At 52.9% G+C, this 22137-nt stretch overlaps 5 protein-coding genes across 5 annotated transcripts; 3 read left to right on the top strand and 2 right to left on the bottom strand.

Annotated features, from left to right (window-relative positions):
* Positions 1–174: 174 nt before the first annotated feature.
* On the top strand, positions 175–3432 carry ACET3X_009769 (uncharacterized protein; the record flags this gene model as incomplete). The annotated part of the gene is made up of 4 exons (XM_069455921.1): positions 175–247; positions 302–3152; positions 3205–3282; positions 3342–3432. The coding sequence occupies 4 exons, from the start codon at positions 175–177 to the stop codon at positions 3430–3432; spliced, it is 3093 nt and encodes a 1030-aa protein (XP_069302602.1).
* A 784-nt stretch (positions 3433–4216) lies between these two features.
* Positions 4217–7462, bottom strand: ACET3X_009768 (uncharacterized protein). The gene is made up of 5 exons (XM_069455919.1): positions 7137–7462; positions 6962–7059; positions 6698–6911; positions 5799–6650; positions 4217–5752 (listed from the first exon to the last, which is right to left on the bottom strand). Exons 1-5 carry the CDS (start codon positions 7299–7301, stop codon positions 4634–4636), a joined length of 2448 nt encoding a protein of 815 aa, XP_069302601.1. The 5' UTR covers positions 7302–7462; the 3' UTR covers positions 4217–4633.
* Positions 7463–8503: 1041 nt separating this feature from the next.
* ACET3X_009767 (uncharacterized protein) lies at positions 8504–15628 on the top strand (the record flags this gene model as incomplete). The annotated part of the gene is made up of 7 exons (XM_069455918.1): positions 8504–11215; positions 11272–11572; positions 11625–11751; positions 11802–12738; positions 12785–13457; positions 13505–14271; positions 14319–15628. 7 exons carry the CDS (start codon positions 8504–8506, stop codon positions 15249–15251), a joined length of 6450 nt encoding a protein of 2149 aa, XP_069302600.1. The 3' UTR covers positions 15252–15628.
* Positions 15629–18417: 2789 nt separating this feature from the next.
* Positions 18418–21016, bottom strand: ACET3X_009766 (uncharacterized protein). The gene is made up of 2 exons (XM_069455917.1): positions 20725–21016; positions 18418–20670 (listed from the first exon to the last, which is right to left on the bottom strand). Exons 1-2 carry the CDS (start codon positions 20986–20988, stop codon positions 18610–18612), a joined length of 2325 nt encoding a protein of 774 aa, XP_069302599.1. The 5' UTR covers positions 20989–21016; the 3' UTR covers positions 18418–18609.
* Positions 21017–21372: 356 nt separating this feature from the next.
* On the top strand, positions 21373–21864 carry ACET3X_009765 (uncharacterized protein; the record flags this gene model as incomplete). Its single annotated transcript, XM_069455916.1, has 3 exons — positions 21373–21603; positions 21765–21774; positions 21824–21864. 3 exons carry the CDS (start codon positions 21373–21375, stop codon positions 21862–21864), a joined length of 282 nt encoding a protein of 93 aa, XP_069302598.1.
* Between the last annotated feature and the right edge of the window lie 273 nt (positions 21865–22137).

The following is a 22137-nucleotide window of genomic DNA, read 5'->3' as shown; positions in this document are numbered from 1 at the left end:
CATCACCACCGCTTTTTTCGCTGTATAGTGTCGTGCAATCACTCTTGTCTTGTTCACATCTTGTTCTCTTCCCTTATTCTCCCGAGCTAGAAATTAGCTCTCCCAACTGGTTGCGCCACTACTTGCGACAAAGACAAACAGAGCAGTAAACACCGAGGCCAGCGTGCATCTCCAATGTTCACGTCCAAGGAAAGGGAAGGCGCTTCATCGCCGGGGCCTGGCGCCTACTACTCGCCATCTCAGATGAGTAAGGAACCATCGGGATGCACCCACAACTGCCATACTGACCGTTGGCATACAGAGAGCTATCTCCAAGACCTTCGCACAAACCGCCCCGCCCGTCCTACCGGAGCTCGACCTGCTCCCGCACATTTCAACACGTGGTCGAATAGATCCAGCAACCGCATGTCTGATTCGTCCGGCATATCTTCATTACAACGCACCTTCACGGATCCCGCCGTCGACGCCGATGCGCGGCCCTCGTCCTCGTACGAACCCAAATCGCATAGCCGAACAACATCGAAAGCGAGCATAGACGAAGGCGTAGCCAATGTTGGAAGGCCGCTGGTACAGCCACCACGAGGGCGGGAAAGTCTGAGGTCGTCGTCGCAATCGCGAACACCAAGCGTGCAGTACCGCGAGAGGGAAGAGCGTCAGGCGGAGCAGGGCGAGGCACGTGCTATCCGCATCGCCATGGAGGATCTCGAACTCGCGCAGGAAGAGGGCAGGATATTCGAGGCGGCACGAGACGAAGCTGTCGAATTGGTCTGGAAGCATTGCAATCCCAATGCGGCTGGCGCCAGTCCGACCAAACCGTATGCCTATCCGGGGCTGGCCAGGAAGAACAGCCCGCAGAGGAGTCGGAGCGTCGAGCCGAAGGATCAGGATCTGCAGCGGGCCAATTCTAAACTGCGGAAGCGACATTCGATGGGAAGTGCCGCGTCAGGGAGCAGGAGTAGCAGCTTGCAGAGCAACGGTGGAGGAAGCAATACCGACACATCAGCCGCTGGCAACGCAGCCTTCAGTACATCGCCCACCAAGAGTAGCTTTGACACAAAGGGCAGCAGGGACGAGTCAACAGCACTAAAGAAAGCCATTTCCGACCTCCCAGACTTTAGAGGAAGAAGAAGGAGCAGTGGCCAGCGCCGAACCATCAGTGGGAGTCTCTTCTCTAACCCCAAGGATCAGATCTACGAGGAACCCGAAGAAGAAGCGCCGCCTGCGCCTGCACCCACGCCCGCCACTGCCGAACCACCCAAGTCCGAAAAGCTACCATTGGGCATTCGCCGCAACCCCTTTATGCGCTTCCAGTCCATCAAGGGAAACCCGATGGTAAGGTCCAACACGGATCCCACCATGACGGCCAAACGCCTCGATCGTTACGAGATACAAAAGAACCCTCCGACTCAGTCAAGAAATGCGGCGTATACACTAAACTCTGCAGCGCCAAAGCCATCAGAGGATGTCAAGGCGGACGCAGAAAATGAACCGGAAGTGAAGATGAAGGACGGCAAGGAAATAAGAAGTGAAGAGCTCCGTGCTGCTACAGGGTTTCGTCTGAAGGACCGCAGTCCAAAGCTGCCCACTCCTACGGCAGTCTCAGACGCCCCAGGGCGACCGATCGTTTCCTTCAAGAAGGACTGGAATGTAATCGAGATGAAAGAGGAAATATCCACCGCCCCCGATCTGACACCACGGCCTCTGAACCCAACCAAGTCTGGCAAACCTCCACTCGAGCACGCTGCCACCGAGCCCATTGTACCTACAACGAGTCTCGCACCAGATGTACCCAAGCGAAACACTACTCCAAGACCGCCTGTGATTCCAGAGATCAGCGTTTCTTCAGAGCCCAAAGTCAGTCTCGCACCAGACGTACCAGAGCGAAGCACCACTCCTAGGCCACCGGTGACTGCAGAGGTCAACCACGCGTCGACATCTGCTCCCGCACCTGGGCGTTTTAATCTGAAATCGAAACCCACCATCAACATCTACGAAGACCCCCCAGCCCCGGCGAGACTCCTACCACTCACTAGTTCGTTAAGAAAGGCCAACATACCGACGCGCCCTTCTGTAGCTCCTCTGCCTACTATAAACGTGTCTGAATCGGCTCCTGCGCGTTCAAAAACAACACCAGCACCGCCAGTTCCTTCCATCAACGTGTCTGAGACGCCATCGATTTCAGCCAGGAAGAATATATTTAACCGCAGCTCTTATGTGCCGCCAACTAGTAACACTCCGTCCATACCAAGCATATCAGTCAATGAATCTTCAGCCCCAAGACGAGGTTCCACGACACCTTCAGTCTGTGTGACACCAGAAGTCCCATCGATCTCTGTGAGCGAATCACCTGCGCCGAGCCGTGGGTCAAGAACCAACACTCCTTCGATTCCAAGCATCTCCGTGAGTGAGACACCTGCACTGAGGAGAGGTTCGACAACACCGTCTATCAATGTGACTCCTGACATTCCAACCATATCTGTCAATGAGACCCCAGCTCCTACTCGAGGGCGCAACAACAATCCCCCTTCGATATCGGTCAGCCCTTCGGTGCCTTCGATCAGCGTAAACACACCCAAAGGTTTTGGCCCGGCCGCGTCTGCACGACCACTGCCAGTACCAAATGCTCAAAATAAGTCCCACAGCTATAATGGCACTGCGACTCCCCGCTCGGGCCACTGGACACCAACCACAGTTCGTACAGGCGCTCTCTGCACCCAATGTGCCCTCCCTATCGCAGGTCGTATCGTTTCAGCGTCAGGCTCCCGCTTCCATCCTGAGTGCTTTGCCTGTTACCAGTGCGGCGAGCACCTCGAATGTGTAGCCTTCTATCCGGAACCTTCGAACAAACACGCCGAACGCGTCCACCGCATCCGCGCCCGTCTCTCCGGCGCCGACATTCCCTACCTTCCCTCTCACCCCACCGCAGAGGACATGGCCCGTCTCGAGTTTGACGACGGCACTGACGAATCGCCACGCTTCTACTGCCACCTCGACTTCCATGAGCTCTTCTCTCCTCGCTGCAAGAGTTGCAAGACGCCAATCGAAGGCGAGGTCATCGTCGCTTGTGGTGCGGAATGGCATGCCGGGCATTTCTTCTGTGCGCAGTGCGGTGATCCGTTTGATTCCACGACTCCTTTTGTGGAAAAAGATGGGTATGCTTGGTGCGTGAACTGTCATACGCATCGCTACAGTACCAAGTGTAAGGGGTGTAGAAAACCTGTTACCGATACTGTTGTCAAGGCACTTGGGGCGGAGTGGCATGTTGGCTGCTTTGTCTGCGTGGTAAGCCTTCTTCCTTCTTCCAACTTGAGTTATCGTGTTTACTGACTCTGCTTGTGTAGTGCTGCTCTGGTCCTTTTGAAGATGGTAGATATTTCCTCAGGGGTGAGAGTCAGGATCCTGTTTGTGTGCGTTGTGAGGAGAGGAGGTTGAAGGCATGATTGAGCTGATCAGCTGCTTGTCAATATTATTTTGCTTGGTGTTGCTTGCATACGTTCTGAGCATTCTGGCATTTGCGGCATTTGGGACGGGGATAAAGGCGCTGTGTGGGCGTTTTCTGCTGGCATATTAGGTAGTTGTGGAGTGGGTAGTACAAGAAGAAGAAGAATAACAACGTAAAATAACACAGTGTGCATCCTGTTGGTCTCGCAGCGGTAAAGTGAGGTGAGAACCACATGGGTTGGAGGGCGTCTTGGCCCAGTAACGCAGACGTAACCGCGTACAGCCATGTATCTACAGCTTGAAATGAACTCTTTCCTTCTGCAGGTGGATTTCCAGTTCCTTACTTGATTTCCAGCTCCAAAACACCAACACCACAATTACACGCAATCATGTCTTTGTGAACATCGACGAGGGCGAGTTGTGGACAATCAAGGTTCCTGGACCGGATATAGGCTCGACAATTCGAAGCCGCAGTTTTTAGAGTGTAGTCCTCGATTCAGACCTACCGCCCGCTATATGTACTTTACCTACTGTTGTCAGCTCCCAAGGTAGGACGAGAAGATGGGGAACGAAGAACATATTGAGAACCTTCTGCTACCAATCCGAGAAAAATAGCCTCAAGGTATGCTCGCTTGGGGTGCCGTAGGGCAGTACTATTCCGAAGATCATACGCGGGACTTGTTGGGGTGCTTGGATGGGTACAACAACATCGTCTGCTCTAAGAGTGTTTGAACTACGACTACATCGAACACCTTTATGAAACTCTTGTTTCTACGTCCACGTTGCTATTATCAATTCTTCATTCAATGGTATATCTAGTAATACAAAGATTTCTCGACTCAAAACAAGCAGAGAAAGTACGCTTCAGGTCAATAATACGCCATGCATGCATGCACCGTGTTTTCGTTGCCAAACACATGCTTTCCCTGCCGGAGAAAAAAACAAGCAGAACCAGGCTGAGGAAAATCTCTGGCTCAATCTATATCCGCTACCAAAGCGCCACGAAGTTGTCAAAAAGGAGAAAGAAAAACAACGGCAAGGTGTAATATACTAAACTGTACCTGCAGACAAAACACGCAAGCAAAAGAAAGGAACAAGACAGAGAAGACCGCCAGCGTTGCTAGAAGCAGTCTGCGTTTGTATCAAGAAAATTCGAAGAATATCCCCTCTCTCGAATGAGTATCACAGAGCTCTACTGACTCCTCCAATGACCAACCCCATTCGAGCCATTCATCCTATCAAGGAACCTGTCCGGCGCAGGACTCGACTTTTTAACAGGTGGGTCAAGGATCGTGGGGCTAGAAAGAGGTTCCAGGCTCTTGACTGGCGGGAAGATGGGCGTCTCAGACATCTGCTGACTCGATACTGGCCGCATGCCATCGTGCTTCAGTGGCGCTGGGATGGGATCAGGGAGCATCTGGGCGGGCATTTGAGACGAGGGAGACGGAGCTATACGCATAGGCGCCGGGGCCGGTGACGACATATTTCCTGGGAGAGGTGCGGGCGAACTGTGTTTGGTCGGGGAAAACGATGGACGATTGGCGGAACTGGGTGGGAAAGAAGAATGGGGGCTGTTGAAGTTAAAACTAGGTGGTAGACCGTTGGCTGGACGGGGAGAGGCCGCCGGAGAGTGTTTGACTGGCGAGCCGCCTGGGCCTGCGGCTGACGCTGGGCGACTGAAGCTTCGCGCGTACGGTGGTGCTGCTGGCTGTGATGGCCCGAAGGGATTGGAGTCAAATGGATTTGTGCCTCCAAATGAGCTGCCGTTCTGCTGTGGTTGTGGCATATGGAAGCTTTTGGTTGGGCTGCTCGGTATTCGCTCGAGGTTGTAAGGTGGAGGTGACGACGTTGGATGACCGTTCCCAGTTCTGTGTCCAGGGGATGAGAAGTGAGATCGTATCGGTGATGACATGCTACCATTTGCGCCTTTTGTAGGCGATCCATACGCAGCTTCTGATCTTTGTATGCCCGGCGGACCCAAAGCTTGACCACGTGGAGATAGGCTTGGGCCGTCGACCCACGGCTGTACAGGATGCATAGACGGCTGGAAGGCTTGCGGTGCTGGTAGCCGCGGCATGGAGGGTCCAATGCCATTGCCATTTGCTTGATTCTGAGAGGATGGTGACTGTGATGTTAATCGCAACTTGAGAGACTGAGGCTTCGCCTGATCCGCCTCTCCCTCTTTACGCTTGCAGGCAGTGCAGACGAACACAAATTTCGAATCATCGGCCTGTTCTTCTGTAATACCGTGGCACTTCATGTGTTGCCAAACATTACACTTCTCACATGATATCTGAGGCGTGTTGTCGTTCTATCAACGTCAGCAGAAGTAGGGATAATGGTGCAATGATACTCACCAGGTTAGAGCCATAGGTGCCGCACTTCTCACAGTCGAAGAACCAGTCTTCTTCCTCGTTGAGCTTCTTGAGGTCACTTTCGTGCTTCTTCATCATGGCCTTCAGGTGCCGCTCCGATAGCCTCGCATTGTTTGAGGCCAGCTTCTGTTCGTTCTCTTGCAGCTTGCGCAGTTCCTCTTCTTTGAGAATCTTGGCCGTCTCACGTTCTTTCAGCCGCTGCTCACGAGTCATTCTTCGAGAGTCTTGTGCTTCCTCCATCTTCTTCTGCCTCTCTTGCTCTGCCTTGGCCATGGCAAGTTCTTCTTGCCTTTTGCGTTCTGCAGCTTCGGCCTCCTCCACCTCTTTCTGCTTTTCGAGCCGCGACGAGATTCGCGATGAGCGCTTAGCTGTAGCAAGTTTCTGCAAGTTTTCCAACTCTTTCATCTTGCGGGCCTGCTTCTTCGCTTGCTCCTCAGCCAGCCCCTCCATGACGGGAATGACGTCCTCCTGGAGCCGTTTGTATAGTATCTTCTCATTTGGGTCACGACTTTTCCGGATGCTGTTCATGTACTCCTGATAGTCTTCCAAGGTGACGCAGATGCACTCCCACTTCTTACCACCAAGACCGTCGTCTGCCGTCTCCGGCGGTTGTTCATCAGTAGCTTGCTCGTCGTCATCGGCTTCTTCGGGCTCGGGAGTCGACGCTTTTTGTCGCTTGCTGGATCTTGATCCTTTTGATTTTCTCGACTTTGGTTTGGCTTTGGCTTTGGTAGGCTCGGGCGGCGGCGGTGGATCTGTCATGCGGTACATGCGGTTGTCGTCTAGAACAAAGAGCGATCGTTCTTGCGAGTCCCAGCCTGTGGGCTCCATACGCTGCGGCACGTTAGTCATTGTCCCACGCCAATCCATGTGATGCATACCCAGAGCGTCTGGTCGTTCTCCGTCGCTCCCATCCTTTCTCTTATTGTGTTTGGGTTGTTGAGTGTCCACACGGATAATTGCTGCAACACACGTATCTTGGTGAAGACGTCAAAGTCGTGGAATTTGTTGGGCTCCTCTTCCTCGCCAAAGGGGTTTTGCGCGGGCGCTTTGGCGACATACTGTCGGCGGGTGTATTCATCAAAGATCTCGGGCCTGTCATCATGTCAGCAAGCTGCGGGCCATGCGCACTGGTGGTTTCTTACGTCAAGCCCTTATGTGACGATACGTGCTTCAGCAGCGCGAGGCCAATCTGCGACAGTTTCTCCGACGGCTGTGGGTTGAGGCATTCGGACTCCAGTTCCTGCACGTATGTCAGTTCCTGCGGTCGATGAGATGTGTGCGCGCTGGCCCAAGATGGCGGGCGCAAATGCCATGTACCTCGATGTCAAAGTCCTTGTCGATTTTGACCGCGTCACCAAACAGACTGATGTACTGGGCCAGGTTGGAGAACTGCCACATGTTGCGCAGTTTCTGCAAGGTGCTGGGCTCTTGGACAGGCGCCTCGGCCTCCATTTCCTCGGCGGCGCGTTTTCGAGACGGCATGGCTGCGGTGCCTCGCGTGCGGCGACGCGTGTGGGCAACGTGCGGCGACGGCTTCGAGGCCAGAGGCGAGGGATAGAAGATGCGCGTGTTATGGGATGGCGACGTGTAATGCTGCTGTGGTGCCGGTCGGCTCGGGCGCAGGGCGATGATGTGAGTGCGGATGTCCCTTTTTGGTGAAGTGAGTGATGAATGTCGCGCGTCGATTGTCGGCGAGTCCGGGGGAGAGCCCAAAGCGGCATAGTGCCTGCTCGCACATGTCAATTGGTACAGAGGGCATATCCATTACGAAGAAAGTGTCAAGAAACGATAGCGATTTCAGCATCCAGGGCAGCATGGAACAAGGACTATTTCGTATACATGGTCTGCATGTACGTCGCTTACCATGTACGGTAGCTGTCGTGATAAACTTTGAAGCACTCTTCTCACCGGGCAAATATACGGGCTTATGGGCTATCGGCGTATTGTGAAATGATAGAGGAGTCGACCGACGATTGATTGGCGACGCACCAATTCAGTCAAATCAGCACCACAAGGGTTCGTGTCATCAAGGCCATGACGCCGACCCGACTGGCGATGGCAGGACGCGTCAGCCACGCAGGCGCACAAGCCACAGCACTCCACCAAGTGTGGCTCATTGCCCGACTATGGCACGCCAGGGGCTAGAGACGTTGCATGGTAAGCCGTCAGCAGTTTCGGATGCTCTGCGGTCGGGTTGGTGCTTATGCTCCCGGTAGCGTGTTCTGGTATCAGGAGTAGACAGCGTGCTTTGTACCTGTATGTACAGCAAGAGCGCATTCGCTGTAGCAGAAGCATTTTGCCGTGGACACTGGGCAGCGGGATGCATGCCGCGACACGACAGGTACTGTACCGCAAGCTAGCCGTTAAACTAAGATTAGAACCTCAGCCCTAGTCCACGCTGCGCATCCTTGTCGTGGATTGACCCTTGTCCGTGCTTGGGAACCCGCCATCCATCCCGCATTTCAACCCAGACTTTGCTACCAAAACATACAGGACACGCCTTTGCAACTCTGCGCTGCATCCACCTAGCCCGCCGCCGCCTTCACCGCCGCTCCTTTCACCACGACACTCGTTTACCTTTTGTTTTGGAAGCCTGCATGGTTGCGCGATAGCATCCTGGGAGAGAGAGAGCTGAGTTACATCCGATGGTCGACTGAACGCCGCAAAGCACACAGGACGCTCCAATGTCCTACCCAGATCCCAACCACGGCCAAAGTCACCCCCACCAATCAATACCTCTGCAAGATCTCAACCGCCCGCCCGACGACTTTGAACAAGATGCGCCCCAACAACACCGGCGCACTCTCAGCGACCGCGGACGGAACCTGCTCAGGCAGACGGGCGCGATAGCAACAGGGGGACATTTCCGCGACCCTCAGTACTCGCCCATTGCAGACGTGTCGCCCAGCCCTACGCGCGTGGCCCAACGTCCACACGTAAACACCAATCTGCCCCCGGCGAACCATGGCATACGGAGGGTGGTGGAAGACGACGAGCCTGGCTCGCCCTTGGATGCAGGCGCATTCCAGGCTGCCATCGGATTCGGCATGGGCATGGAGTTCCAAGGCAGCACATCGCCGCCAATGCCTACACCAGGCTCGTCGCAGTTGTCCTTTATCGATACACCCTACGAGCACGAGCCATACGTGGACAGATCAACCTCGGAGGACCACGACTACTTCTCCCCTACCTACGACGACACTGCGCGCTTGACAGATTCGCGCAACCTCCAGCCCATAAGCGGCGCCGCCGCTCCAACTACTCCCATTGAGCAAGACCGATCCAGCTTCCAGAGTGTGCGTTTCCTCAGTCCAGGCGATGCATCGCCCATAGGCCGCCATGACGACGATATCGGGCAGGTGGAGGCGGGGGGCAACTTGCGCGACTCGAGAGGAAGGAAGCGCTCCTTGTCGCCTGGCAACTTCGAATCCCCTCTGCACAGGGCTGGGACCATCATGCGGAACATGTCCCAGCGTGTTGTCAACGTCAGCAATGATTCCCAAGTCGCCGAACGAACCCTACAGCGGAAATCCACCCAACACCAAGGACGCCTCGCACCACCCCATCTGTCCATTCCAACACTGCCCGAGTATTCTACCGATGGCCCTACCTCGCCTGTTCCATCTACGCCAATCGAGAAGCCCCCGTCGCCTATCGTGTACTCAACAACACCAAGTGCATCATGGCAACATCCTCCAAATCCTTTGCGGGGGAAGAGTCTGGGAATCTTCCCTGCTGATAGTAAACTAAGGATCAAGCTCTGCGACCTGCTTGTGCATCCAGTTGTTGAGCCCACGCTTCTTGTCCTCATCGTCATTCAGACAATTCTCCTCGCAGTGGATGCGCGCACCAAGGCACCATACAATGCCGGACACAGCAAAGAGATTTCAACATTCAGCGGTATTGACTACGCTCTGTTTGTCCTTTTCATCATATACACCCTAGAGGTTGTTGTCCGCATCATCGTCTCTGGTTTCATCATCAACCCCGTAGAGTACAGCACCATCAATCGACAGGTTGGCTTGCGCGAGGCTGTCATGAGCAAAGCAAACCAGCTATTTGGCGGTCTCCAACGACAGCCTTCACAGCGAAGAAGTGGCACAAACACCGACCCTGCTCAGGATCCCCACCAGCCTTCGGTGCTCCGGACTTTTACTACTGCACAGATGCACACCGACATTGGGGTAGGAGATGCACGTCATCAACAACGTATTCGCCTGGCACATCGAGCCTACCTCAGACATTCTTTCAACCGAACCGACTTCGTTGCCGTCGTTTCTTACTGGATCGCTTTTGTCCTAGGCTTGTGGAACATTGACAACAGCCGAGTCATTCTGGTCTTCAAGATGTTGAGCTGTTTGCGCATCATCCGTCTCCTGAACCTTACCAGCGGTACCTCTGTCATCCTCAGGAGTTTGAAAAAGGCTGCGCCTTTGCTGGTCAATGTCGCATTCCTTATTGGCTTCTTCTGGCTTCTCTTCTCGATCGTCGGTGTCCAAAGTTTCAAGTCAAGCCTCAGGAGAAACTGCGTGTGGTATGATCCAATGGATCCGACGGGCAACACAAATGTCACGAATGAAGGTCAATTCTGCGGTGGTCACTTGGATAATCGTACAGGCTACCACCCTATGACATACATCCCTGCCCCGGGCATGCCACCTGGGCCTGACGATGGCAAAGGCTTTCTTTGCCCAAAGGGTTCAAGATGCGTCGAAATGGATAATCCCGCTGCAGGCACGAAGAGTTTCGACAACATTCTGCAATCTCTTGAGCTTGTTTTCGTCATCATGTCATCCAACACTTGGTCTGACTTGCTCTACACTGTAGCGGACACAGACTACCTTTTCAGTGCCGTCTTCTTCATCGTGGGAATGCTGATTCTGAGTTTGTGGCTCATATCCCTTCTGATTGCCGTCATCACCTCCTCCTTTCAGATTATTCGCGAAGAAAGCAAGACTAGCGCTTTCACCGGCGTGGAAATCAGGGAGGAAGATGCCGAGAACAGCGACGAAAAGAAACGCGTGAGCGGTCTCAAACGTCTTTACGACAAGACTCTATGGGTGTGGGTGGTTGTGATAGCCTTCGGCCTTGTTGCCCAGATGATGAGGAGCGCCAACATGAGCGACTTTCGCCGCACTTTCATCAATGCCACAGAGATTGTCGTCACGTTTATCTTGTTCGTCGAGATTATCGTACGAATTATCGTCGACTGGAGACATTTCTTCAAGTGCAGGCGGAACATCATCGATCTCATGATCGCTGTCATCACAGTCATCATACAAATACCGGCCATCAAGCATGCACATGATGGAAAAACCTACGCTTGGTTATCCGTCTTTCAAATCCTTCGTGTCTATCGCATTGTCTTGGCTGTGCCGATGACACGCGACCTCATTGTAGGTTTTTCTCCTTGTCGTTGGTAAGAACAATATCCAGCTAACAATCATACCAGATGGTGGTTTTCGGAAACGCAGGCGGTTTGCTGAATCTCATTCTCTTCGTGTTTCTTCTGACTTTCCTGGCATCCATCTTCGCCTCCCAGCTGTTTCGTGGTGAGATTCCCGAGGAAAGCGGCGGAGAGACGATCCGCGTACCGTTTTTCGACATCTACAACTCCTTCCTAGGAATGTATCAAATCTTCTCCAGTGAAGACTGGACTAGCATCCTGTACAACGTCACCGAACATCAGAAGCCGTTCGGTACAGCGTGGATAGGAGCGTCCTTTTGTATCATGTGGTTCATATTTGCCAACTGTGAGTACAATGCTGTTCTTCATCCCAAGACCGTGGACTCACCGTGTACTAGTCATTGTCTTGAACATGTTTATCGCTGTCATTCAAGAGAACTTTGATGTTTCCGAGGATGAGAAGCGCTTACAGCAAGTTAAAGCTTTCCTGCAGCAGAAAGAAGACGGTCTTACCTCGGGCACTGGGTATGTCGAGCTCTATTGCTATTGATAACACATCTGCTTACACATCGTAGTAATCTATCCCTGTCGTCCATTTTCAAGCTTGGACAGGCGCGTCGAAGAGATCCACTTGACTATGGTTCAGCCGCCACCGAAATGTTACTCAAAGATGCGGTTGTCCGCGACTTTCTCGACGAGGGGGATGGCAATGAGAGCCCGCACGATGAAGGACCTCGGCCTGGCATACGTCCAGCCAAGACCATAGTGGGATCCGGAACCGTGTCCACGATCTGGCAACGATTCAAGCGCCGTATTGTGCACCAAGAAGTCAACCCCTTCTACGCTCCTCTTGACTTCAGCCGTGCGTACGAGGACCTTGATCCTAGAACAATGGCAAAGGAGGTTGTCTCCGCAACTGAGAGACGAAAAAAGGCTCAACGCGAGTATTTGCGGAACCATCCGAACTATAACGTTTCCCTGTTCATCTTTCGAGTCAGCAACCCAATTCGCAAGCTATGTCAGCGGATTGTGGGCCCTGGCCGTGGTGGTGACCGTATTGAAGGAGTCGCGCCATCCGTTCCCGTTTGGTATGCGTTCTCTGCATTCATCTACGCTGCCATCATCGCCATGGTATTGCTGGCTTGTATTACGACGCCACTGTATCAACGTCAATACTTTATGACTCACGAGTTCAGCGTCAAGAACTGGTTCGTGTGGGTAGACATGGGCTTCGCCGTCCTCTTCAGTATCGAGGCGCTTATCAAGGTGATTGCCGATGGCTTCTTCTGGACGCCTAACGCATACTTTCGCGGCTCCTGGGGTTTTATAGATGGTATCGTATTGATCACCCTTTGGGTCAATGTTGGCACATCGTTCTTGAACGAGGGCCAAGTCACTCGAACTGTAGGCGCGTTCAAAGCATTGAGGGCTCTTCGTTTGCTCAATATCAGCGACAGCGCACGCAACCACTTCCATGCGCTCATCGTTCGCGGTTGGTGGAAGCTCTTCTCGGTAAGCATGCCCCACGGTATACGTGCTCGAAACTAACTGTGGCTAGGCTGCTTTCGTGTCGTTGAGCTTGCTGATCCCCTTTGCCATCTATGGTCTGAACCTCTTCGTCGGCCAGCTACAGTCTTGCAACGACGGGGGATTCCCTGGAGGCGCCAGTCTGAGAGACTGTGTCGGAGAGTACAACAGCACACCGTTCAACTGGGATGTTTTAGCCCCACGCCAAGCTGCCAACCCTTACTACGATTTCGATAACTTCGGAGATGCCCTCTTCATCTTGTTCCAGATTGTATCGCAAGAAGGCTGGACAGACAACATGTGGACTGCAATGAGTATCACCGGGGTCTATACTCAGCCAGAGGACAGAGCGTCTCAAGGCAACTCTGTCTTCTTTATCGTTTTCAATTTGCTCGGCGCTGTTTTCGTCTTGACCTTATTTGTTTCCGTGTTTATGCGCAACTACACGGAACAAACTGGAGTTGCCTTCTTGACGACAGACCAGCGCTCTTGGCTAGAATTGCGAAAGCTCCTCCGCCAAGTCTCTCCCTCCAAGCGACCCTCGTCCACCAAGCAACGAGAGAGCTGGGAAGAGTGGTGTTACCGTAGAGCTGTCACGAAAACCGGATCTTGGCAGAGAACCATCACTGGCGTTCTGGTACTGCATCTTTTGCTGCTTTGTCTGGAATGGTATCCAGGATATGGACCGTGGGAGACTGCTAGAGGTAAGTTCGGTCTTATCTGCTCTATGGGCTGACACTAACATGACTAGACTACATCTTCCTCGCGCTTACCATCACCTTCATTGCGAATGTAGTCATCAGGATCATTGGCCTCTCCTGGCACCGTTTCCGGAGAAGCGCGTGGGACGTGTACTCAATCTTCTCCGTTGCGGGTACTTTCGTTACGTCGATTCTTGTGTTGGCGAAGGAAGATGTTAGGATAATCGTCCAGCTTCACAAGCTCTTCCTCGTTTCCATCGCTCTCATGCTCATCCCTCGGAATAACCAGCTCGACCAGTTATTTAAGACGGCGGCAGCAAGTCTTGCGTCCATCGCCAACCTTCTTGCCACATGGTTCGTTCTGTTCTTGGTATATGCCATCGCCCTCACCCAAACCTTCGGTCTCACCAGATTCGGAGCTAACGAAACTGGAAATGTCAACTTCCGGACTGTACCCAAAGCACTTGTTTTTCTCTTTGTAACGAGTGGTGGTGAGGGTTGGAACGAGTTCATGGAGGACTTCGCCAACGTCGACAAACCCTACTGCACAGTGGGCGACAGATACTTCAATAGCGACTGCGGCAGCCCCGAGTGGGCGCGGGCTTTGTTCATCACTTGGAACATCTTGAGCATGTATATCTTCGTCAACTTGTTTGTTTCGTTGATATACGAAAGTTTCAGTTACGTGTATCAAAGAAGCAGTGGCTTGTCTGTCATCAGCCGAGAAGAGATCCGCCGCTTCAAACAAGCTTGGGCAGAGTTTGATCCTAACGGGACAGGCTACATCTCAAGAGATGTGTTTCCAAGGCTCCTGGGTGTAGGTTCATCGATGTCTGTACCAAAGTACAAAACTAACAGCACCAGGAACTCTCTGGCATCTTTGAGATGCGCATCTACGACGGCGACTTCACCATCGGTTCCTTGATCGATGAGTGCGCTGTTGCACCTCGAAGGGAATCCAGCCTTCCAGTATCGGGTCGTGAACCAACCAAAGAGATCGATCTTGGCAAGCTGAACCGTCGCCTCGCACAGCTACCAATCGCGGAGATACGTCGGAGACGACAACGCATGAATATTTTCTATGAGGAAGTGCTCGTGTCAAGCGACCCTGATAGAGGTATCCAATTCTCTTCATTGCTGATGATCCTGGCTCACCACAAGGTCATCAATGACAACAAGAGCTTGAGATTGGAAGAGTTTTTGAGGCGCAGAGCACGTCTACAGAGAGTCCAAGAAGCTGTTCGACGCAACGTGGTCGTCGGTTTCTTCGACACACTATACTGGGCACGACGCTTCCGCCGCGCCATGGAACAAAAGAAGCAGGGACGTATGACGGCAGTCCCGCAGTTCACCGTTCCCGAGATCTTCATCGACGACGAAGACATTACGGACGCCCAGCGAGGGCAATCTTCCGGGCCTCCCAGCCCTCTCTTCTCGCCCCAAGATCTCTATGCACCCTCTCCTCGAAACTCGGCTGGTCAGTCAACGTCGCCACCAGCCTTCCCATACGACCGCACCCGGAGCAGAACCAACTCAATACAACAGACGCCAACAGGCTCACCTACACGGGCGAGCCCGCAGCCATCTCCGTTCTCTCTATCTGGAGAGGAGCCAGAATGGCAATTTGCCTCGGCACTTAGTCGGCCACCTAGTCCTCTCGAAGTCGATGCTGGGCAGGCGGGTAGCCGTAGCCGTGAAAATAGCGCAGTTAGTGCGGCAGATGTTTTGGAAGTGCTTGATAATTCGGCATGGGGTGAATCAATTAGGAGGAGTTTCACTCAACGAAGGCGTAGTTAGCGTCCGATGAGATTTGCATATGACTACCGGGAACATGTATGGCGGGTGTCAATCACGTCGATCAAATTGGCTTGGTACGGCTCCGGCAAAGGGTCGAGCCAGAGTCGGATGGTTCAGGGTGGTGGCCTACGACACGAAGCCTGTTGCATGAACGTCTGGAATGATTGGATACGTACACGGCTGGCATCAACCCGACACGCAACGCTGATATGGTATTGATGGGTTGGACCGGTGTTGGGATAATGCTTGCAACGGTGTAATATCGGTGGTGGAGTTAACTTTTGGCATTGCATAGCGTCGGCGTTGAGCGATTGATCAGATCACCTTAGATATTCCCTATCACATAGCTTTACTTCTCTCATGCTAGTGAATGTTCGCATCAATTGGTTGACTTTTAACCGAGGATTTGAGGGTCGATGGTACAAGCTCGCAGTGGCGCACGAGGTTGTCTGGTACACTACTCAACGTATATCGTGAACTTACGCAGGAGCTTGCAATAGCATACTTGCCAACGCGCAACTGTACCATGGTACAGAGATGATCAGACAGCATGTGCTGCATGAACACGCTCAGGTGACGGATGCTAGTTAATCTTCCGTCATGTTGGATTGGGAGGTGGTATCGCCCGTGCCTGGTTTACAGCTAGCCTTCAGTTTCTCCTCTCTCCTGGGCCCAACAAGGACCACGCGAACATAATGCACTAGTATATACGATCGCCCCGCATGTCGATGGAAACTGGATGCGCACCTGAAACGTTGATGTGCTCATCGCTTCTGCCAAATGTGGACTTGAGTGTGGCCTCCACCGGACCTCCCCCTCGCATCAAGAGCCGTGAGCACAATGCATACCAGTCTTTGGTACGTCCACGACAAGTTCCAACGTTGACACACGGCTAGGTAGCATCACACCGGAGCATCACAAATACGTCAGCATCTGTTGAACGTCCGCTGAGTCTGAAACACTGGTCTGCCGTCAGACAGCTCGGCGAACTGGGCCATTCCACTTTCGGGTTCGCTCGCCTGTCGCAGATTCTTGCATCACACACGCAGCACCAGGTCTCGAGACAGGCCGTTTAAGCATGGAGACATTGCGAGCTTCATGTGCTGGGTAATGCCTTCTTATGGCTGGCGGGATGCACGCAGGAAACAACTGCCAGGGTGGTCGTGTCTGAACTGGCCGAACTGGGCACGGCTTGACCGGCTCCAGGTCGATGGCGAGCGGAAACTTGCCCGATGATGGTGCCCACTCAACAAGTTTATGGCTTGGAAGTGATGGCGGACCTCCCTGACGATGATGCAGAGCGCCGGTGCGGATGACAGCACGCGGACACCTGTAGAACGCGTCGCGCAGAAAAGCAACAACAACAACGTCAACAAAAACATAGACTAGCTAATCGCCGACGTAAGAATAGCTCTGGCAACCCTCACAATCTCTCGTGAAGCCGCCAGCGAAACGGCCATCAAGGATTCTCCACGATAAGTGAGGATGATCCTGTCTCTGCACATGGCCATGTAATCTCTTATCGATTGCAGGCCTCTGTGAAATGAAGCCATGCAATCATTGCGCGGCACAATCAATGGGCACAGCACGTCTTCCGCTCGCTTGTTTCTAGGCCGATGATCAAACGAGGCTCTACCCCTCAATTCACGCGTTCCTGACAGGGATGCCGCTGCTCCGGCCGTCCAAGGGTTTAGCTCTGGCACGTAACACGCACTGGCACAGAGCACATGCGACACGCAGCTTAAGGATCCGCGAGCCCGCTGTTTTTCCAGCAGGAATACCTTTGCGAACTTCCTTCTTCATCCCTTTACACACCTTCGCTTTCGTGTATCTGTGCGCGCCTTCTGTTCTTTGCCCTATACCTCCATATATACCTTTGAACAGAGTTGATCTCCCTTCGACACCGCCGCAATTTACTCGAACCTGGTCTATATCACGAGACTTTTGTTGAGCTCTTGCCTCCACGCACGTCCGCTACCTTACACGTCATCCCCTCTGATTCGCAAGCCGACCCTCAGGACCAACATTCGTTGACGTACCCCAATCCCAACTACATTCCTTACATTGTCCTTCCCAAGGACAACTGCTTCTTTCTACACCAATCTGCCTGGTCGGACTCCACAAACTTCACCCACTCAATCAACGGGAAGTTGCATCTTAGTAATTGCCCGGCCAAAGAAGCAAATACTACCATTACAACACCCGCCTAATCACCAATCTACTATCCACCACCGCTCCTACAGGACCTACTCAACAGCCAAAATGCCTTCCCCCAGCCGCACCAACCGCTTCCAGTCCTTCACTCCCCTCCGAAGCACATCCGGATCTCTCCGTCGTCTCAAGACCGCCTTCAGCCCAAACCGCAACTCGATGCGCTCCGCCTCGCCATCGTCCATCATCTCCTCAAGCACTACTCCCCTGACCCGCAACTCTTCGCCACACAGCTACCGCTCCTCAGGCTCATCCATCAGGCAATTGCTCGCCGTCCGTCGCAAGCCCAGCGTGTACGAGTTCGAGATGGAAGAGGAGAAGCATCTATTCGAGCAAGAACTCGACGTCCTCGAGCCACGGCCAAGCATGGGCCGCGGCGCAAGCGAAGTCCACGTCGTCGGCATCTTTGAGGTTCTCGACGGCAAATGCTAGGCTGGCTCCCCCCATGTCATGTTTCGCATAACGTGTTTATGAAAGTTTAATGGGGGCGCGTTAACCATTTTGGAATCTTTGCACTTTTTACTTCGTTTAGAATGGGGTCTATCACGGCAACCGGGAGGGGGGGAACAAGGGCGTCGATTCTGGTGTTTCTTTTGGACATTTGCCCGCCTTTGGGGATGTTTGGATTGGTGCCTTTTCTTTATACCCCAATAGACTGGATTGGACTGGGGTTTTGGTGGGGTTCTTTATCATGGAGATTATGAATATGAACAGACTTGGTACCAACATGACTTGTGACTTTGCTTCGTGTGCGTCTTGCTTCTGTTCCTGTGATACCAATACGATATGTTGTATTGCCCTGACACGAGAGACTTCGGCCCTGATCCTCAGCTGAAAAGTAATATACATGGTCGATCTCGTGGCTAATTGACGTCACATACAAGTTAGCGATCGTGAGCTTGATAGACCCATCGATAGGCGTCACATTTTGTACCAGTAATGAGCACAACATGTGTTGAAGTAGATCATAATAATGACATTGCTATTTCAAGAAGCAGTCTCAGATGTACCTGCCGTGCAATTTCAAACGCCACGCCAATGCATATACGGTCGACGACCTTTCACCACTCATCCAGTAGTGTCAAAACACGGACTTTGACAAAACACCTGCCCACGAAAACGCTTAGTATACACCCTTAACAGACTACTACTGCAAGTTGTCGAGCTCCTCCTTCCTTTTCCTGTACAGCTCTTGTGCCTCCCTCTCCCTCTTAGTGACGAACTGAACTTCGTCGCGCAAGCTGTCCAATCTACGTGCGATCGCAGTCTCCTCACAATATTGTGCCGTCTTCACTGTGTTCAAATCGTCTCTAGCTCTCTCGAGTGCCGAGAATGCGCCAATGATCTTCTCCCGCAGTAGATTAGAACGTTTGATGTATCCTGCGTGATGTGTAGTCAAGCGCTTCTCGATCTTATTCGCACGTTCCGCTGCTTCGATAATGGACTCTTGCGCGTTGTCAAAGGCTTCTACAAGGAGTTGGTGCTCGTCAATTTCGTCTTCCTCGTAGCCTGCAATGCCGGGTAGAATTGCAGAACCATGAAGCGTGGTCCACGCTGTATTGAGATCTGCGTGGAAGGCTTTCTTGTCTTTGTCGGTGGTCATCGCAAGCTCAAGGGCGAGCTCCATCTTGGCATTCCGTAAAGCGTCGTCCGTCATGAATTCAACTCGTTGTGCTGTACCAGTAACTCGGCCATCTCCAAACTTCTGGACGTCATTGGAGATGAGCTTGGCCATTTCAATCTCGATCTCGCGTTCGACGGGGTCCGAAATATTCAGGGCGCGCTTCATCAGAACATCGATGTCGACTAGTGATGGCCTTGGAAGGAACTTCTGCACGACTTGCGTTTGCCTGCCAAACTCTGCAGCTTCTTGGGCTTCGCGCGCCTCCCGAGCTTTTCGGTCCCGCTCAGCAGCATCTTCTTCGCTGACTTCAACTTCCATTTGATCTGCTTGTTCTTCGGGGAGCTCAAACTCCCAGCTTTCTTCTTTTGGTTTCGGCAATGCAGCTAATCTGCTCTTAAGATCTTGACGCTTTGCCTGCTCCCTTAATTTGATGTCGCGAGGCGTCTGTCCAACCAGTTGCATGCCACTCTCTTCACCATTCAGGCGTAGGGTATCACGAGGTGTCCGCATGGGTGTCGCCCCCGGTCTCTGTCGCATAGGTGTGTCCCCGACTGCGCCGTTGGCTTGCCTGAACGGTGTTGCCATGGGATTCGGCGTCACGATTTGGTGTCGTGAAGCGGGTCCAGACAACGAGGCAGGCGTTTCATCGTCCATGAGATCTGGGTTGTCGCCACCTAGTAAAGCGGACTGTGTTTCTGTTCGCATTCGAGCATTTCGTACTTCGTTCGCGACGTAGTCCTCCTCCTTGGGTGCCATAGGTGTACGAATGGGTGTGTTGCCAATCACATTCGAATAGTTTCCAATCAGGCCCTGGGTCGCCATATTATCGCTGCTGCCTGCAGAAATTGCGCGTTGTCCCGTTGTTCCCATCTTGACAATCTCTTCCAGCTCAGCTTCTCCGACCTGTGGAGTTGGAAGCACGAGAGCGCGTCGCTTGCTGCTCTGCTCTGCTTCCCGTATTCTCTGTGCCTGTGCGGCCTTTGCATAAGATGCAGCAAGACCTCCTGACTTCTCGTCTTTCTTCTTCTTCCTGTCACCTCCCCCGTCCTCCTGTGACTCCATTTTTCTCTTGTTCGCAAGCTGTTGCTTTCGTGGATCAAAGGCCTCTCGTTGTTGCTCGTTGCGGTCGATTTCCTCGGTAGTATCGAAGAAGCCTGCGGGAACTTCCTTCTCGAGCGGTACGTCGGCGTTGTAGTCGATGTGATTTCCTTTCTTCGGGGTGATCTTGATGTTGATGCCAGCAGCTTTCAGCTCTCGTCGCTTCTGGAGCAGGGCAAGCCTTCTTGATTCCTCCAGTTGCCGCTCGCGCGCCTTCCGCTTGGCCTTTTTACCGCTGACGTTTGCCAAACGCGCACGCGCTTCTGACAACATCTCCTTGTCTTCCTCATCGATATCAACTGCATCGGGTCTTGCGGGTCGGCTTTCGGCGTATGCGTCAACTTCTCCGGGGCGAAGGCGTCGTACATCTTCTGCTGTGGGAGCTGCCGAATCTCCGCCGTCCGGGCCTGCCAGTCCAAGATCACCGGACTCTCTCGCTTCTTGTTCGTCCAACAGCTTTTGGTAGCGCTCAAGACACTGGGTTGCCTGGGAGATGTTAGATGGTATTTTCAAATCAAGGGGACAGTCGCGACTACATACCGTCCGTCCAACAATGGGCGCAATAGTTCTCCATTGGGTAGGGAGAAGTTTTGCCATGGTCAGAAGCTTTTCATCCTCCTCTCGCGACCAGTCCGTCTTCCGGATGGCGGGGTCGATCCAGTTTGTCCAGCGAGATTTGCATTGTTTCGCGCTCTTCTTCGACAGCAGCGAGGCGCATCGCGACCACTGATTCAGCCCATACTTGCTGATCGCAGCCTTCAACACCTCGTCCTCGACGTTGGACCAGGAAGATGTGACGACCATTTTGGATGGCTTCCGGGGGTTATCGTGGGTTGGCGCGCGTGTCGTGGAGTGATGGTGTCCTCAGTCGCGAAACTGAAAACGGGCTGCATGCACTAGCGTCTTGGCAACCTCAAGCACCGCGTGGGACGAGCAAAGTGAGGTGTGCGTGTCGACAGGATGAGAAGGGAGTGTGTCCGCGAGAACTTCTACGATCCGGGAACAGGCAGCTGTCGCATCGTAGGACATGCACTCATGGTTAACCTACTCAGTCGCGGTTCAGCGCACTCGGCTTTCACGTGAGTGAGGCGACCGCGGTCACAGTGACGTAAATTCACTCTCTCACTCTGCCTACATTTCTGTTGCCACGGTCTCACCACACACCTTCTTGATCAAACTCATTCCATCATGTCATCTCTACGGCAAATCACAGGGCTAGTTCCTATCCGTTTCCTCGCCACACCATCCTCAAGAGCAACCAGTCGACAAATAATACCACCAGTTGTCTATACCAGAAACTACTCTGATGCAAAACCACAAACTTCAACTCCGGTCAAAGACAATGCTCAAAAGACCGATTCCAAGTCTTTGCCAGAGACAACGCCTAAAAAGAAAACGCAAGCTGAGCTCGACGCGGAGGTAATGGCGAAGCTGGCCGGGCATGACAGTGAGGGAGGAGAAGCTGGCATCGAATACGAAGACGGGAAGCCCGCGTCGATGAAGAGAAGCGTGAAGAACAACATGTTCCGATACATATAAACTCGGTATCGCTCAGGAGACTTTACTGAATACGGTGCAAGCCTTCACTAGGTACATATTCTTCGTAGTGTGCCTCGGTCTCGCAGACTAACATTCATAGACACATTAGCCATGAAATTTGCGACGCGCATCTCAGTTTAGGGAGGTCTGTGGACGTGGTTGAAATTACCATTCTGCTTGTGCAGTACATGAAGCCCAAACAGAAGCCCTCGTGTGGGTAGCACAACAGCGGAGACCCTGCAAGGTCCAGGCGACTACCGACCAGGCCTCTGAAACCCTAAACCCACTTGGAATTGTCATCATATATAAGAGAGCAAGTCAGTAACTAGTTTGTTTGGAAATAAATTCAGACTAGCTTTGTGCCCATCCTCCGCTGATAGGATAGGCCGCACAACCATAATAGCTGCGTGGCGT

The sequence above is a fragment of the Alternaria dauci genome, chromosome 10, assembly GCF_042100115.1.
Source record: "Alternaria dauci strain A2016 chromosome 10, whole genome shotgun sequence".
Classification (NCBI taxonomy): domain Eukaryota; kingdom Fungi; phylum Ascomycota; class Dothideomycetes; order Pleosporales; family Pleosporaceae; genus Alternaria; species Alternaria dauci.
Note: the sequence above shows the minus strand (reverse complement) of the source record. Positions and strands in the feature narration are given on the sequence as shown.

Bases quoted from the DNA above. Each gene is read 5' to 3' on its own strand.
- ACET3X_009768 (XM_069455919.1), bottom strand. From the start codon at position 7,301: ATGCCGTCTCGAAAACGCGCCGCCGAGGAAATGGAGGCCGAGGCGCCT. The intron at 7,060-7,136 runs GTACATGGCATT...ACATACGTGCAG, and splicing joins ACAAGGACTTTGACATCGAG to GAACTGGAGTCCGAATGCCT. The intron at 6,651-6,697 runs GTATGCATCACA...AACGTGCCGCAG, and splicing joins AGAACGACCAGACGCTCTGG to CGTATGGAGCCCACAGGCTG.
- ACET3X_009766 (XM_069455917.1), bottom strand. From the start codon at position 20,988: ATGGTCGTCACATCTTCCTGGTCCAACGTCGAGGACGAGGTGTTGAAG. The intron at 20,671-20,724 runs GTATGTAGTCGC...AACATCTCCCAG, and splicing joins CGCCCATTGTTGGACGGACG to GCAACCCAGTGTCTTGAGCG.